Source organism: Hyalella azteca, unplaced genomic scaffold, assembly GCF_000764305.2.
Source record: "Hyalella azteca isolate HAZT.00-mixed unplaced genomic scaffold, Hazt_2.0.2 contig15442, whole genome shotgun sequence".
NCBI lineage: Eukaryota > Metazoa > Arthropoda > Malacostraca > Amphipoda > Hyalellidae > Hyalella > Hyalella azteca.
In genome coordinates, this window is record NW_025945296.1 from 132,435 (window position 1) to 146,671 (window position 14,237).

General features: G+C 39.6%; 1 protein-coding gene across 1 annotated transcript; it reads left to right on the top strand.

The window, feature by feature from the left end:
• The first annotated feature begins 2,354 nt into the window (after positions 1–2,354).
• LOC108664567 (transcription factor mef2A) lies at positions 2,355–13,836 on the top strand. The gene is made up of 8 exons (XM_018151182.2): positions 2,355–2,373; positions 2,831–3,020; positions 5,209–5,295; positions 6,477–6,538; positions 7,268–7,382; positions 7,737–7,914; positions 8,623–11,174; positions 12,553–13,836. Exons 3-8 carry the CDS (start codon positions 5,260–5,262, stop codon positions 13,552–13,554), a joined length of 3,945 nt encoding a protein of 1,314 aa, XP_018006671.1. The 5' UTR covers positions 2,355–2,373; positions 2,831–3,020; positions 5,209–5,259; the 3' UTR covers positions 13,555–13,836.
• Positions 13,837–14,237: the final 401 nt, after the last annotated feature.

The following is a 14,237-nucleotide window of genomic DNA, read 5'->3' on the forward strand; positions in this document are numbered from 1 at the left end:
TAAGTTGACCCCAAAACAGTGCAATACTTCTAAATAGACCAAAAAAATAAATAAGCTGATATTGCGACACCGCAACATTTTCGAAAAATCACATTGTCAATTGATACACGACTTTCGAAAGCATAGTCTATTTAAAACAGATGTAATTCAATGGAATTAACCTAAATGCGAAGAAGGAATGAAACGGAACATACTTTAGAGGAAGAAACTTTCGTTGATATCATTGATTTTAAAACGAACTATTTACATTTTGATCGTAGCATATTGAGTAGGTAATCATTACGATTATGTATCGTTGCGTTGGTAATTGCATCAATACAGGCTCAAAAGGACGATTGTGCTCAATACTATTTCAGTAGTCAAACCTAACAGTTCCAGCAACGGAACGAATTTTGGACTTTGATCCACGCTTGACAGGAAGCCAAGTGCTCCCGCTCTAAATCGTTCGACGCATTATAATCCATAAAAAATGAAAGCATATTTCGCTCTTTTGTAACGACTTGCCTTATTAATTATGAAAGTTGAATACTGAGCTTAATTTGGCACAGAATATTCGCAAAGCATTGTGAAAATCCAATATTTTGTCAATAAAAAAATGTTTGTGGCAACTTCTTGCCGGATTAAAATTATATTCTGACATGATTCATGAATATTCTGAATATATATTCAGAATATATATTCTGACATGTTTGCCCTCTAATGAACTCTTTTGACTGAGGTATTACAGAACACTCGGTGAGATACCGACTTGATTATAATGCAGGAACATCGATCTTAATCTTCTAGATTATAAGTTAATCTGGTAAAAAAAATTCTAACATAATAACACTTTGGATATCTTTGATTTAGTATTTCTATTGAAATTTGGCTAACAGAAAAAATCAATTCGATTCAGAGAAAAACAATGAAATTGAGACACTATAAGAATTGAACAATTCATGAGTATGTCGTGGATTACGTAGGGTGGTTTATCTCGATTGGCCAATAAATATATGACCCTTAAACAATGATTTATCGTTGAAACCCAATAACATACATTTTTATAATGCTTGCTTGCTGGAAACCTTAAAGTTAGCGACAAGTTTAATGATATAAAAATCAAATCAATGATCTAAAAGTACAAATGGAACCTTTTCGACGAATTACTTTATTTACGCACGTAACTATAGACGAAACTGCGCGCGATATCTACGAATAAAAGTGACTAGTTAATGATTTAAATAGAAAGAAATTTATAAAAAATTTCGTTATTGATGTCGGAACATACAATCTGCAAAATACTCATCAAAGATCAATCATTTGTGTTTTGATAGCAAGACACTGGAAATATATAGAGGCTATACAGGCGCTTATAGTTTATGTCAGTAAATTGCCTCTTAGATCGCAACTAAGATAGGATCTACCGCATATACCATTGCTTCTTGCCAAACGCTAAACGGGGTGAAGCATGGCATAATCAGAATTGATCCGAGTAATACCAGTTCAATTTAAAACAATGGGGATCAGTTAAAACATGTGGGAGGCCATTGGTTCATGGAGAATGTTATAAATAGTGAGGAATAACTATAGGGCAACGCAAATAAATGTTTAGTGTTGATAGGCAGATGCAAATTTATCCGGCATCTACTGAATGTCGGCATCTACTGAAACAACGATAGGACGATTGTTAATTAGGATTTTTATCCTGAGTTCTCTCCAAATAGTTTTGCTTGGAATTATATTGATTTTTACTTCCGTTCTGTAATTAGCGATCTTGCGGTTCTCGCATGAATTTCTGTAAATTTATCAAGTTTATTTTCAAGGCATCGACGAACCATTTGCTTTTTGATCTTTGATTTCGCAATATCAACTGTGAAGGTGGCGTCTTGAAAATTGGTCTAGTTATATTAGATTTTACTTTTTAAATTTTGATGCAATTATGTTTTCACAAGGTTACACATTTCGAAAAAATTTAGTAAACGATGTTACAGAATGATTCCAGATTTGTTATTGACAAGCTATCAGTTCATAAATTAAACATATGATTTTCAAAATTAATTTTGATATCTAAAACACGGAAATTAGAGGCATGTCTGAAGTTAATTTCTCAAAATGTCGTTACAATAACTATAAACGCTCATTTTATTCCGTCTAGAATAGGCTTAAACTCCACACAATTCTAGATATGAAAGGGATAAAATATTTTCAAGTTTAGATTTGAATGCTTTGCCTAATTTAAGTTAGTTCCCTAACTTAGTTAAAATTCCCTAACTTGATGACCACAGAAAACGTTTCTCAATTTAGGTACTATGAGCCAGTAAGAGAATAAGAACTAAACGGGCTCTAGAAGGTACGGCTGGCATAGCGCGGCGCTGGCCTATTGTTAACGTGAAGGTGAAAATTTAAGTGTTTACGGTTTACGGTGACTAATTTATTCTAATTTAATAATAAATCCCAATTCCATATATTAATCGGCGCATATGTTCCTCGTGTTTATTGATAGTTTCTACTAACGGGATTGCCATCGTCTTCTTGGCCCTGACAAGTCAGCTGGGGTCTGAATGTCATGTTTCGATCGACGTATTTTTCCATTAACAATTTATGAAATATTATTAATAATAAACCTTTGGCTGTGAAATTCAGATCCTATATTGAGTATTTCAAATCGTAAAAACCCTGTTTGCAAAAAAAAATCATTGTAAAATTATAGTTCGTATGATAGTCTAAGTTCTACGCTATTCAGTTTGTTCGGTTATCTTTTTATTTGCCGTCAACCATAATCATGCAAGTTTTCTCTACCCACCATTCCCGAAATCCGTTTACAACAATAATAATAATTTTTTCTGTTTAGCTCGGTGACTTGAGAAAGTGGCGAAGTGACAGTAGTCGATCAGTAAACTTTTTTGAAATTAATATATTTTGCAGTTGTCCCTAACTTTCTTCTCGTCCTCTTTGAGAACTCTTTACCCCCAATTGAGTTGCTTGAAGTGTCGAAGTTTCGCTTCATTGACTGCAGTGTCGACAAAAAGGCTTCTGAGCAGGTGTGTTAAAAAATATTAAGAAGTTTTTATTTTCATGTTTTAATAAGAAGCGTACGTATTGCTGAATAATTGAAATGGTCAGGGTTTCCACCATGTGGCATTAAAATTTTTATATATACTCTTGTGTAGCTTAATCGAGAAACTGAGCGCAGTTATGAATTTACGCCTTTGAACCTATAGACAGCATAGTATGGCCTAATATTGTCCCTAACTTACCAAGGTTTTTGTGATGAGGAACAGTTTATTTTGTCCCTTTGATTCAACAGTCGGGGAATTTCGATGGATTATGCTTGATATTGTTAAGGATCGTGCATGTAGCAGCTGGCAGCAGAGCTGCTATTTATTCAGCATTGGTGATTCAATTAATAAATATTTAGCATCGGCGAAGGCGATTCATCTGAAATGATGCACTTAATCAATTCTCATTGTGTCGAGAATTGATACATCAACACATTTTTTTTACTTGCAGAAGAAATCTAACTGATTGCGTTGGAGTTCATTGGTCAGTTAATGATGGCGCTAATTTGGGTGCGAATTTTTCTTAACTCTAGAACCAGTTAAATGTAAGTGCCGCAAGAATGTCACATTCTTGGGCATTGATTCTAACTGTTCAAATAACCCCTCATGAAATAGAAGATGGCTACGATGGACGATGGTTCATGCAAATGCCAATATGTAGATCTTCACTAGGGCATCTGTAATTTGATACTGGGCAGCTTGCAAGCTTCTTCTCCTGCCAGTGCAAATGAGTGAAAATCCAGTCCAAAAAATAGAGACTTGCATAGTAATCCTTGTTTAGGCCACTGCTATGATGTAACACTCATTCTTGCAACCTACCTTACTCATTCTACCTACCTACCTTACTTCAGTCTTGGTGCCAGACTTGTTTGTTAGAAACATTAACGATTTTTTTTTGTAAATTATTCCAGTCTGACCTCATTCATGTTATCTGGTGTAAAATTTCTAGCGTAAAATCTCTGTAAACTCTAAACTTTCACCTATTTTATCGTAGGTTAAGATATTGATGAGCTGGGTTGAAAGAATGCTTATCACAGCATTCAAGTGGGAAAAGCATTACAGGACAAGAAGAGCTTAGGGTACACTTAAACATCAAGTTTAATCTCAAGGAAAAAGTTGCGAGATCTTTGCAAGAATTGCAGGTTGAGACATTTAATTCTGTGCGCTGCGGTACGTTGGACGAAGGGCAGATTTAATCTAAACACGTCACCATAGAAGCTTACGGAACCTGAATCGATACCTGAGGGGAACGAAACCATTCACCTCAGTCCGAATACGATACATGACTAACTCTCTATATAGTTTGTGTGAGAGACATGACTAACGCCTCAGTTTGTGACATGAATTGGGGTCCCTTTCGACTGCATCAACATTTCAGGTTAATAAACAATTTCGATGAGTTGTTGAATCTGCTTTTTCACGGCTGGATTTTCAATGTTTTTTAGAATATCGACTTAGTTTTCAGGGATATTCTAGATATAAATTGAGGTCAATTGAGTTCTAATACGTGTTTATTAGTCAATTATCGAGTTATTGTTCACTGATGTTAGTAGGTAGTACTTTTTTCAGCTAGTGTTCCTGTGAGAGACGTACATCTGGTTCTAGTATTAGGTCCGGACTAGATACGCGTCGCTCATATTATTTTAGTCAGACTACAAAGCAGTGGCAATTTTCTATGTTCGTTTGCAGAGCATGTTCACTGAAGTCTTGCGAAGGACTTACTACGACAGACATTTCATTAAATTGCACATGGTGCGTAGCCGGTAGCCCAGCGGGCCAGCGTGTATACCGCCCCACTGAAGTTTTGCGAAGGACTTACTACGACGAACATTTATTTAAATTGCACATGGTGCGTAGCCCAGCGTGTAATATCGCCCTAACACCCTATGCAATTTGTATGGGCCAAGTCGCTTATATGATGCCTTATATTCCCCACGAGACACTCCAGTGAAACTTATTTATCATTCATCTGATCGGATCTATCTGCCATCTGGGGCCGTATAAAAGTTAGACTTGGACATCTCGATGTTTCTCATTATTACATAAAGCTCCTCTCATGCTCCCAATTTTAAATAATTTTCAAATTATGTGCAGAAAACTTAGATAAAAATAAATAATATCGGATCACCACTAAATCACCCATTGTTTCTAAAGTCCACCTCTTTTTCAGGCTCGAACGTTACAGGCCCGGTTTTGCAGACGCAAGAAAGAAACCTCAAAAATGACGTACTTGCTTTCCAGCAACGTGCCTACCGACGTGAGTAATTTATACGCCAGTATTTAATTATTTTCTTTAACGTTCCGTGAATCAATGCAGCTTCATTGGGGACATTTTGTATCTCAAAATCCACATAAATGTTAAGCGAGCAATGCTGCTCCCTCTGCAGCGCTGCTCCCTCTGCAATGCTGCTCCCTCTGCAGCCCTGCTCCCTCTGCAGCACTGCTCCCTCTGCAGCGCTGCTCCCTCTGCAGCGCTGCTCCCTCTGCAGCACTGCTCCCTCTGCAGCACTGCTCCCTCTGCAGCACTGCTCCCTCTGCAGCGCTGCTCCCTCTGTAGCACTGCTTCCTCTGCAGCACTGTTCCCTCTGCAGCGCTGCTCCCTCTGCAGCACTGCTCCCTCTGCAGCACTGCTCCCTCTGCAGCACTGCTCCCTCTGCAGCGCTGCTCCCTCTGTAGCACTGCTTCCTCTGCAGCGCTCTCTCCGCCCCAATTATCGACCAATTATATTCCCTATTTTTATTTTAAACGAAAATGCAATAAAAGCTTTTGGATGTTAGAACACACCAAGTGCGACTAAAACCTAGTTTTAAAAATGCCTCAGAGATGCATTAGCGATCTACCCCAACGCTGCCCATTGTTTATTTTCATAACAGGTGTTCGTTCAGAGAAACATTTAATCATCTGCACTTGTCCAGAGTCAAGGCCTCAAGCGTTTCATTAACCTATCTCGTACTCTGCAAGATTATATGATAGGTTGCAAATCAAAATTAATATGCAAAAGTAGTTCAATGTGTGCTGGCGCCGTATTATCACAGTTCCTTAACCCTCTACCGCCGTGTGTCACTCTCCGGCAACATAACTTTCAACTTAAATTATACGAAAACAATTGAGTGTAGCAACCTGAGGACGTTTGTACGCAACACAGAACATTTTTAAAGTTGTCGTACGTGGCGGCAACCATCAGTGCGAGTCATTTTGCGCTCACTAGAACGTATCCTTTTTGGGGAAGTAGGCTTGTGACAATATTGCTCCGGTTACTTGTGCCAGGCGGTAGAGGGTTGAATACATGTAGCGGCCGATTTCTCGTCTATGATTGGTGGGTTTAGCATAAGAAGCCGTCAGAGATTGGCTGTGGGAGTTGCGAACTCAATTATTTATGATAGTACGGTCACTTGCCGCTTATTAATGTGCGTCCCTTCTATTTTCTCTCCCGAGCAGATCACTGCAGACTTGCATCGATGCCGAAGCAATTCCATCACATCTCCGATTCGAACTTCCAAGTTAGATTTATTTAATTAAACCCAATAATCAGTCAGAATAAATAAATTTAATACAAAATAGGATTATTTAAATTTGTCTAAATTATATAAATAGGATTATTTGATTAAATTTAAATTTTATAATTAATATTTTAAAATATTAATTTTGAATTAAATTATGTTCATGGATAGCATTCCTTGACATAACAATAATTTCTGGAAAGATACGAGAAATTGATTTGTAAATTTAATTAATCAAAGAAAGCTTTTAGCTCCGAATACTTATTCAGAAGAAGTTTAGCTGAACACAGGCTCCTGTCTTGAACGGAAAGTGACATCTTTGCTCTAAACCATGTCAATGAGCTTATACGTCATATAATATGCAGCGTAGTAAACGAGCACTTCATTTTATATGGAGGGCAACTACAATTTGATTAATGATGGTGCGACAAAATATATAGTTTTCACTTAGTTTCCATCAAATCCAGTACATGGAGATACCTCGACATATTGCAACCAACACACATTGATGAAGATATGCTCTGGCAACAAATATAGTTGTCACTTCTTTACCATCAAATCCAGTACATACGTTGACATACTGCAATCAACACATTGATGAAGATATGTTCTGGCAAGCGAATATAGTTTTCACTTCGTTTCCATCAAATCCAGTACATACCTCGACATATTGCAACCAACACATTGATGAAGATATGCTCTGATTGTTACATAATGATATCCTGACAGGCCGTTTGGGAGTCCCCGTAGGTATAGCATGGACTACTACTCTTACCACGACGACAGTCCCGTGCGACGACGTTTGCGCTGCACTAGCCCTGGTTCAGAGCGCGATGACTGGCAGGTGAGTCACGATGACACGTTTGTGTATATGAAACGTGTCAATGTATAACGTGGATATAGTTTACGTGTGTATAGATGACGCATACTCAATTCATTTAATTTCAAGCCTTTATAAATATTTGAATAATGATTTTCAAATATGAAAGTCTAAACTTGGATCATAAATGAAAACACTAGTAATATAGGTGCTTAGTAAAGTTGTCTTCGTTGTTTAAATCAAAGTGCCCTCTATGGGCTGACGTCCAATTTGGGTAGGCAGTTGCCGTTGTCTCGATGTCTTTGTTTAGTACTGCGTTTTATTCACTGTTTAAATACAAGTTTTTTCTGTGATATTACATCAAATTTGTTTTGGCAGATGCCGTTGTCGTTTACGCCAATATCCTTTGGCCGACGTCAGACGAAGAGAAAAGCGTGGTTAAGTAGCTTGCGACGCTCCGCCCTGCTGTCTAGTGTCGCCTTCATAGTCTTCTCCCTGCTAGCTATCGGGTTATTCCTTGCTTTCATGATGCTAATTCTTCAGAAACGGCCAGTTGGTGAGTCTAATTGATATTGAAATGCGATATAAAGTTGTTTTTCAAGTTAAACTTGAACAATATTCAACTTGTTGAATGTTCCCGTTTAACTTGAGCATTCTCTCACCATTTGGTGAGAGAATGTTATAAGTTTCTAATGTAAATTGATTGATTGAATCGCAGAGGATGTTATCAGTATTAATGTCAATCTATTGCTCGAATCGCAAATTCACTGGAAATTAAAAATCAATGAAAATTCAACATCCCTTTATAGAAAATTTTCTATATCTATAAAGATATAGCGAATTTCTGGGCACTTATATTTGCTTTAAAATTCTAGAGAACCTTGTAGAATTTGCGTTGTGTGCGCTGATGAGGCTAGCATTTGCTTTGCCTGCAACTGCTGTTAAATTTTTTTAATTAATCACGAATCTTCAAGTAGTTCCGTTGGTCAATTTTCAATGCGAAGTCTGGGAGGGAGACGAAAAGTATTTTTACAAATAGTTCAATTCTCATTTGTGTAATATCAAGGGAGTTGCCAGCTGCTACGGTTATCCTAAATCTAAAATAAGTGAATTTGTTGAAGTAAAAATCGAATTAAATTATTGCAAGTATTTCCGCAATTTAATCCAGGAATTGAGCGCTTGATATACATCTTGATTTGTTTTAAACGTATAATTGGCGGAAATTAAGCATTTCATATCGAACTAATCTAATTATTTATCTCAGACCAGAATGCCGACCACCCAAAGCAAGGTAAAGCAAACATTGACCAACCGCAGATCAACAACGCAACAAAGAGTGTTCCCTACGTCGGAAAACGAGTTAATGGCTATCCGCCTTCTACAAACGTCACTTTAAAACAATACAAAGCAATGAAAGTTGCACATCAAAATGTCACCAAAATCGATACAAAAAGTAGCATAAGTGACAAGAATAATACAAGCGATCCCGATACTCTAGACAACATTAGTGACTATCGTCTGCAAAAAAGCCGTGACGTGACCCAAAATTCTGCGGCCAATACTACGGTAGAGACTCTTGATATGACAAGCATGGCTGGGGCTCAGCAAACGCAAGATGCCACTGAAAAGCTTGTCAATGTGGAACGAGAGCGCGCGGACGAAATGATGACTTCTCCTGGTCTTGGAATTACTCAAGGTTCATTGGGAACGAACGAAGCAACTGTTGAACAGACTCGATCCAATGTAGCTAAACCCATCAGCGACACGCAGCTCAGAACGCCGACCAAATCAAAATCATTAATGAAATCTCGTAGAGAACGTTTGAGGAGAAGCCGTCGGGGTACATACCTCTATGCTAGAATCGTCCAGCCTACTAGAATTCCGGTTAAAATGATGATGAACGATCCTCCATCCCTCCATGGGAACCAATCTTCTGTCAGTCCAAAAAATTTTGAATTGCCGCCTTATATTGGATCGAAATTGGGAGACATGCACTCCTCCCAACCAACTGGTAACCTGCCATCAAATCTGGACATAACCACCAACACCTACCAAGACCATGGACATAAGCAGGCCCTAAGAAATGAGCACCAAACCCAGGTGATGAAAGGAGAACTGTCAATAAATTTACCAAATCGAAATCAGGCTCTGATGCCGGAAACCAACCAAAAAACCCTATTTATGAACCAAAACCAAGAACCAAGAGAGCATCACAGTTCAGTACAACATCAACAACAGATACTGCAACACCAATTCCAGGCACCAGTGCTGATACAACGTCAGCTTCAACAACCGTTTCATCAGCAAACACCGGATCAAGTGTATCAACAAGAACATGTTCAGACGTATCAACAATCACCGGAACAGGTCCACCAACGAGAACCCGCTTCGATGCCTCAAGAATCACCGGTTCAGATGCCTCAACAGTCACCGGTTCAGATACCTCAACAGTCACCGGTTCAGATGCATCCGCAGGCACCGGTTCAGATGCATCCGCAGGCACCGGTTCAGATGCAACCGCAATCACCGGTTCAGATGCATCCGCAGGCACCGGTTCAGATGCATCCGCAGGCACCGATTCAGATGCATCCGCAGGCACCGGTTCAGATGCATCCACTTGCACCGGTTCAGATGCATCCACATGCACCACTTATAATGCATCCACAGGCCCCGGTTCAGTTGCATCCACAGGTACCAGTTCAAATGAATTCGCAGACACCGATTCAAATGTATCCACAGGCCCCGGTTCAGATGCATCCACAGGCTCCGGTTCAGATGCATCCACATACTCCGGTTCAGATGCATCCACAGACTCCGGTTCAGATGCATCCACAAGCACCGGATCAGATGCATCCACAGGCACCGCTTCAGATGCATCCACAGTCACCGGATCAGATGCATCCACAGGCACCGGTTCAGATGCATCCACAGTCACCGGATCAGATGCATCCACAGGCACCGGTTCAAATGGACCAACAGACGCCTGTTCAGATGCATCCACAGGCACAGGTTCAGATGCATCCACAGGGATCACTTCAAGTAGATCAACAGGCATCGGTTCTAATGCATCCACAAGAACTGTCGTTTCAGATGCATCCACAGGTATCAGCTCAAGCGCATCAACAATCACAGGTTCAGTTGCATCAGCAATCACCGCAACAGATGCAACAACTAACACCGGTTCAAATGCATCAGCAGCCCGCAGCCCAAGTGCAACAAGAGGCCCCGGTTCAGCTTCCGCCTGAAACTCACATGCCACTTTTCTACCGGAACAATGAATTACATCAGCAGCAACAGTGGGGTTCACAAGTGAGAAGGGAAGGAAAAGTTCAGGAAATTTTTTCAAGAACTCAGTCTGCTCAACAACTCTCTCAAGATCAAACAAAGTTTGCGGAACTCGAAACTCAAACTACCACTGGAAGCCACCACCAAGTAACGCCGCATTATGATACGCAAACTTCCCCGAAAAAAGTTCTGGAGGTTTCGCCACTGCGCTCCTTTGTAACTCCTAGAGAAAATGAGCATCAACCGCAAGAACCGATTACATTACCAAATTTCAGACAACCATATCCACACCAGCAACTCAATTCCAAGATAAATAGAAGTTTCAGTGATGTTACTGCTACTTCTTCTGACTCAACGGATGCTAAGTTTTCGGAAAGTAAATTCAATTCGGAAATTCAGAAATCTGCTCATCAGTTTGAAAGCACAAATGTTATGCCGAAAACCAACATTGCACCAGTTTTTTCGTCGTCTGAAAATTCAAGTGAAAACAAACACCCCAATTTCGCGGGTGACCAAGCAGAGGACGATAAAGTAAGTTCCGTTATTGCATTACATAATATGCCGGTACATTAAAATTGTTTCTGGCCTACGCTCCTAATGCTTGGCTAACCCAATTGTACCTAACACCATTTGACAAAGCTTAAGCTACTTGTTTCTAGCTAAAGCCACTTCTACCTAGCTAAAGCTACTTCTACCTAGCTAGAGCTACTTGTACCTAGCTAAAGCTACTTGTACGCAACTAAAGCTACTTGTACGCAACTAAAGCTACTTGTACGCAAGTAAAGCTACTTGTACGCAAGTAAAGCTACTTGTACGCAACTAAAGCTACTTGTAGGCAACTAAAGCTACTTGTACGCAACTAAAGCTACTTGTACCTAGCTAAAGCTGCATGTACCTAGCTAAAGCTGCATGTACCTAGCTAAAGCTACTTTTACCTAGCTAAAGCTACTTGTACCTAGCTAAAGCTACATGTACCTAGCTAAAGCTACATGTACCTAGCTAAAGCTTTTTTGCCTAGCTTAAGCTACTTGTACCTAGCTAAAGCTACATGTACCTAGCTAAAGCTACATGTACCTAACTAAAGCTACTTTTGCCTAGCTAAAGCTACTTTTACCTAGCTAAAGATACTTTTACCTAGCTGAAACTTCTTGAACCCAGCTCAAGCTACTTTTACATAGCTAAAACTACTTTTACCTAGGTAAAGCTACTTTTGCCTAGCTAAAGTTACTTTTACCTAGCTAAAGCCGTTTTTACCTAGCTAAAGCCACTTTTACCTAGTTAAAGCCACTTTTACCTAGCTAAAGCTACTTTTACCTAGCTAAAGCTACATGTACCTGGCTAAGGCGACTTGTACCTAGCTAAAGCTACTTTTTTTAATATCGTAGGGTAAATATTTCACCATATTCTACCGAGTAGGTGACGATGCTTCAAGGAGGTGAACGTTGGTTTGTGCGAGTATATTGTTCGGAGACTCTTGCATAAAGTGGAATTTAGACCGAATTCGATGATAATGGTCCTAAGGGCGCATAAAATATGTTCGCTCAATTCCAGATGTCCTGAATAGATTTTATCCCGTGCGTATCCATGAACTAACGTCATAAATTAACAAGCTTCTAGTCATTAAATATAATTCTTGAATTAGAACAAGCCGCAAGGAAGACTATCATTATAAAATTTTCCGACTGTTGATAATAATCCATAGAATATGAATTTTCATATGATTGCGAATATGTTTAAAAAATAAAGCCGATTCCATAACATAAAGTATTTTGGTAAAAGTGTGCAGTCAAACGAATAAACGTGCTGAATGCTGCATTTTTCCCTTGCCAGACTCAATTCATTGATGCAACATAATCAATGCTTCATTCATTTAGCGCCTCTTAAAATTTCGCTTCTTTCCCCCCGTCAGGTATATCCTAAACACGTGAGAACAGGCAGTTTCTTGACCTCGGAGCCTGTCTCAAGCAACTTCATTGATGAAAGATCGGAAGAAAATCAAGAAGATCGCCAAGAATCGAACTTACAATCTTTGGACGACAAAAATGAGGCAGATGTCTCTCAATACCTCGTCGATGGTTCGAGAGAAGCGAATGGAGCAAGGGCATCCCAGGCTGAAGCAGCGGTCAACCCAAATCAGGAAAGCAGGGCATCGTCTTCATCATTCATCCAGACTCCTCAACCAAGCAGTCCGCCAAGCGCTGATAACAAACCCCATGGCACCAAGGGTTACGAGTTACCTTCCGTCAGGCTGGTGAGAGCTCTAGAGGCGAACGAAGCGAAACATAAACTAGACGCTGGCGACGCGTCCAATCAAAACGCTCCGTCCATCAACCAACTGAACTCGCTGCCACTGACCTTTCACCCTGACCCCAATGAGCACCATATGCCTAAATCGTTTCATTTAGATCAAGAACAACAAATTTCTTCGATATCACAGGAATTCTCCTTTATGTCAGACTCCCAGGAGCAAGAATCACCCCCTGCTCAGAATGCACCAACATTTGAACGAATAGATCCTCAGTCAAGTTTCCTCGTCAACACAGCTCCAACGCATCAAACTTGGCCGTCACACATGCAGGAGCAGTTGCAGAGTAACAGTGAAGCATCAGAAATGTTTTCATCTGAAAGACATGGTTTCCAACAGCGCAAGCTTCTTAGATATGATGCGGCTTACCAACAACCCAATCAAATTCCTCAAACTTATCAGAACTCGGGCGGGTTTTACTATAACGCCGAACCAAACGTGCATCCAAATACGGCTTTCGATCATAACCAACAAAGAAGACACGATGTATGGTACTCGGGAGATCAGAGGTTCTCCGCTGTTCCGTCTCGTCATGACCCTAACCTTGTCCCTATTGACCAGTTTAACCCCGTCTGGTCGAATAATGGGTTGTATAGGATATATTAATATTTTCCTAGCACATTAGAACTAATTGTTCCTCAATGAAATGTTTCGATCCAGGTGTTCATCGAAATCTGTACAATATTAAAAACTCTTTTATAATGTACAATGTTTTAGTTTCTGTAGGTTTGGTTTTATTCTTCAATATAAGTAACTACGCTCTTCATATGCAGCATTAGTGCTGCTCAATAAATTTGTTGGATGTACTCGCTTTACCTCGATGCTATTCTCCTTCCAATATTTTAGCGAATTGTACGTTTGAAAATTATTAAATCTTCACAAAATGAACAGCTTCTGTGTTGAATTCTCTTGTATCAAATTGAGCGTTATTACCCTACACATCTTTGAAATCGGCCTCAATGGAAGACGTTTCGTCTTTCGTAATGTGAAAGATCTAAGGGACATCTTGGACAGGGTGTCCGACAACGAGGTTTATACTGCAGTCAGATATGCATCATTAGTTTTTTCGGTCATCATATGCAAGATGCTTATCTAACGTAAGGCTGGTTACGGAATTTTTTTTTTCAAATTATTCTCGCAGTTTATACCATGGCGATTCATTTTTTAGTTGTTATACAAGGTATTCTACCCAAGAGCTTTTTACGACAAAAATTCACAGCCCGTTTTTTCCGATTCCTCGCGACGAGTGAGAGCAAAATGTGTTTTAATCGCAGCCAGGATCGATATTA

Excerpts from the sequence above, each read along its gene's own strand:
- LOC108664567 (XM_018151182.2), top strand. The coding sequence starts at position 5,260 with ATGACGTACTTGCTTTCCAGCAACGTGCCTACCGAC. Across the intron at positions 5,296-6,476 it reads CCAGCAACGTGCCTACCGAC|ATCACTGCAGACTTGCATCG; the intron begins GTGAGTAATTTA and ends TCTCCCGAGCAG. Across the intron at positions 7,383-7,736 it reads CAGAGCGCGATGACTGGCAG|ATGCCGTTGTCGTTTACGCC; the intron begins GTGAGTCACGAT and ends TTGTTTTGGCAG.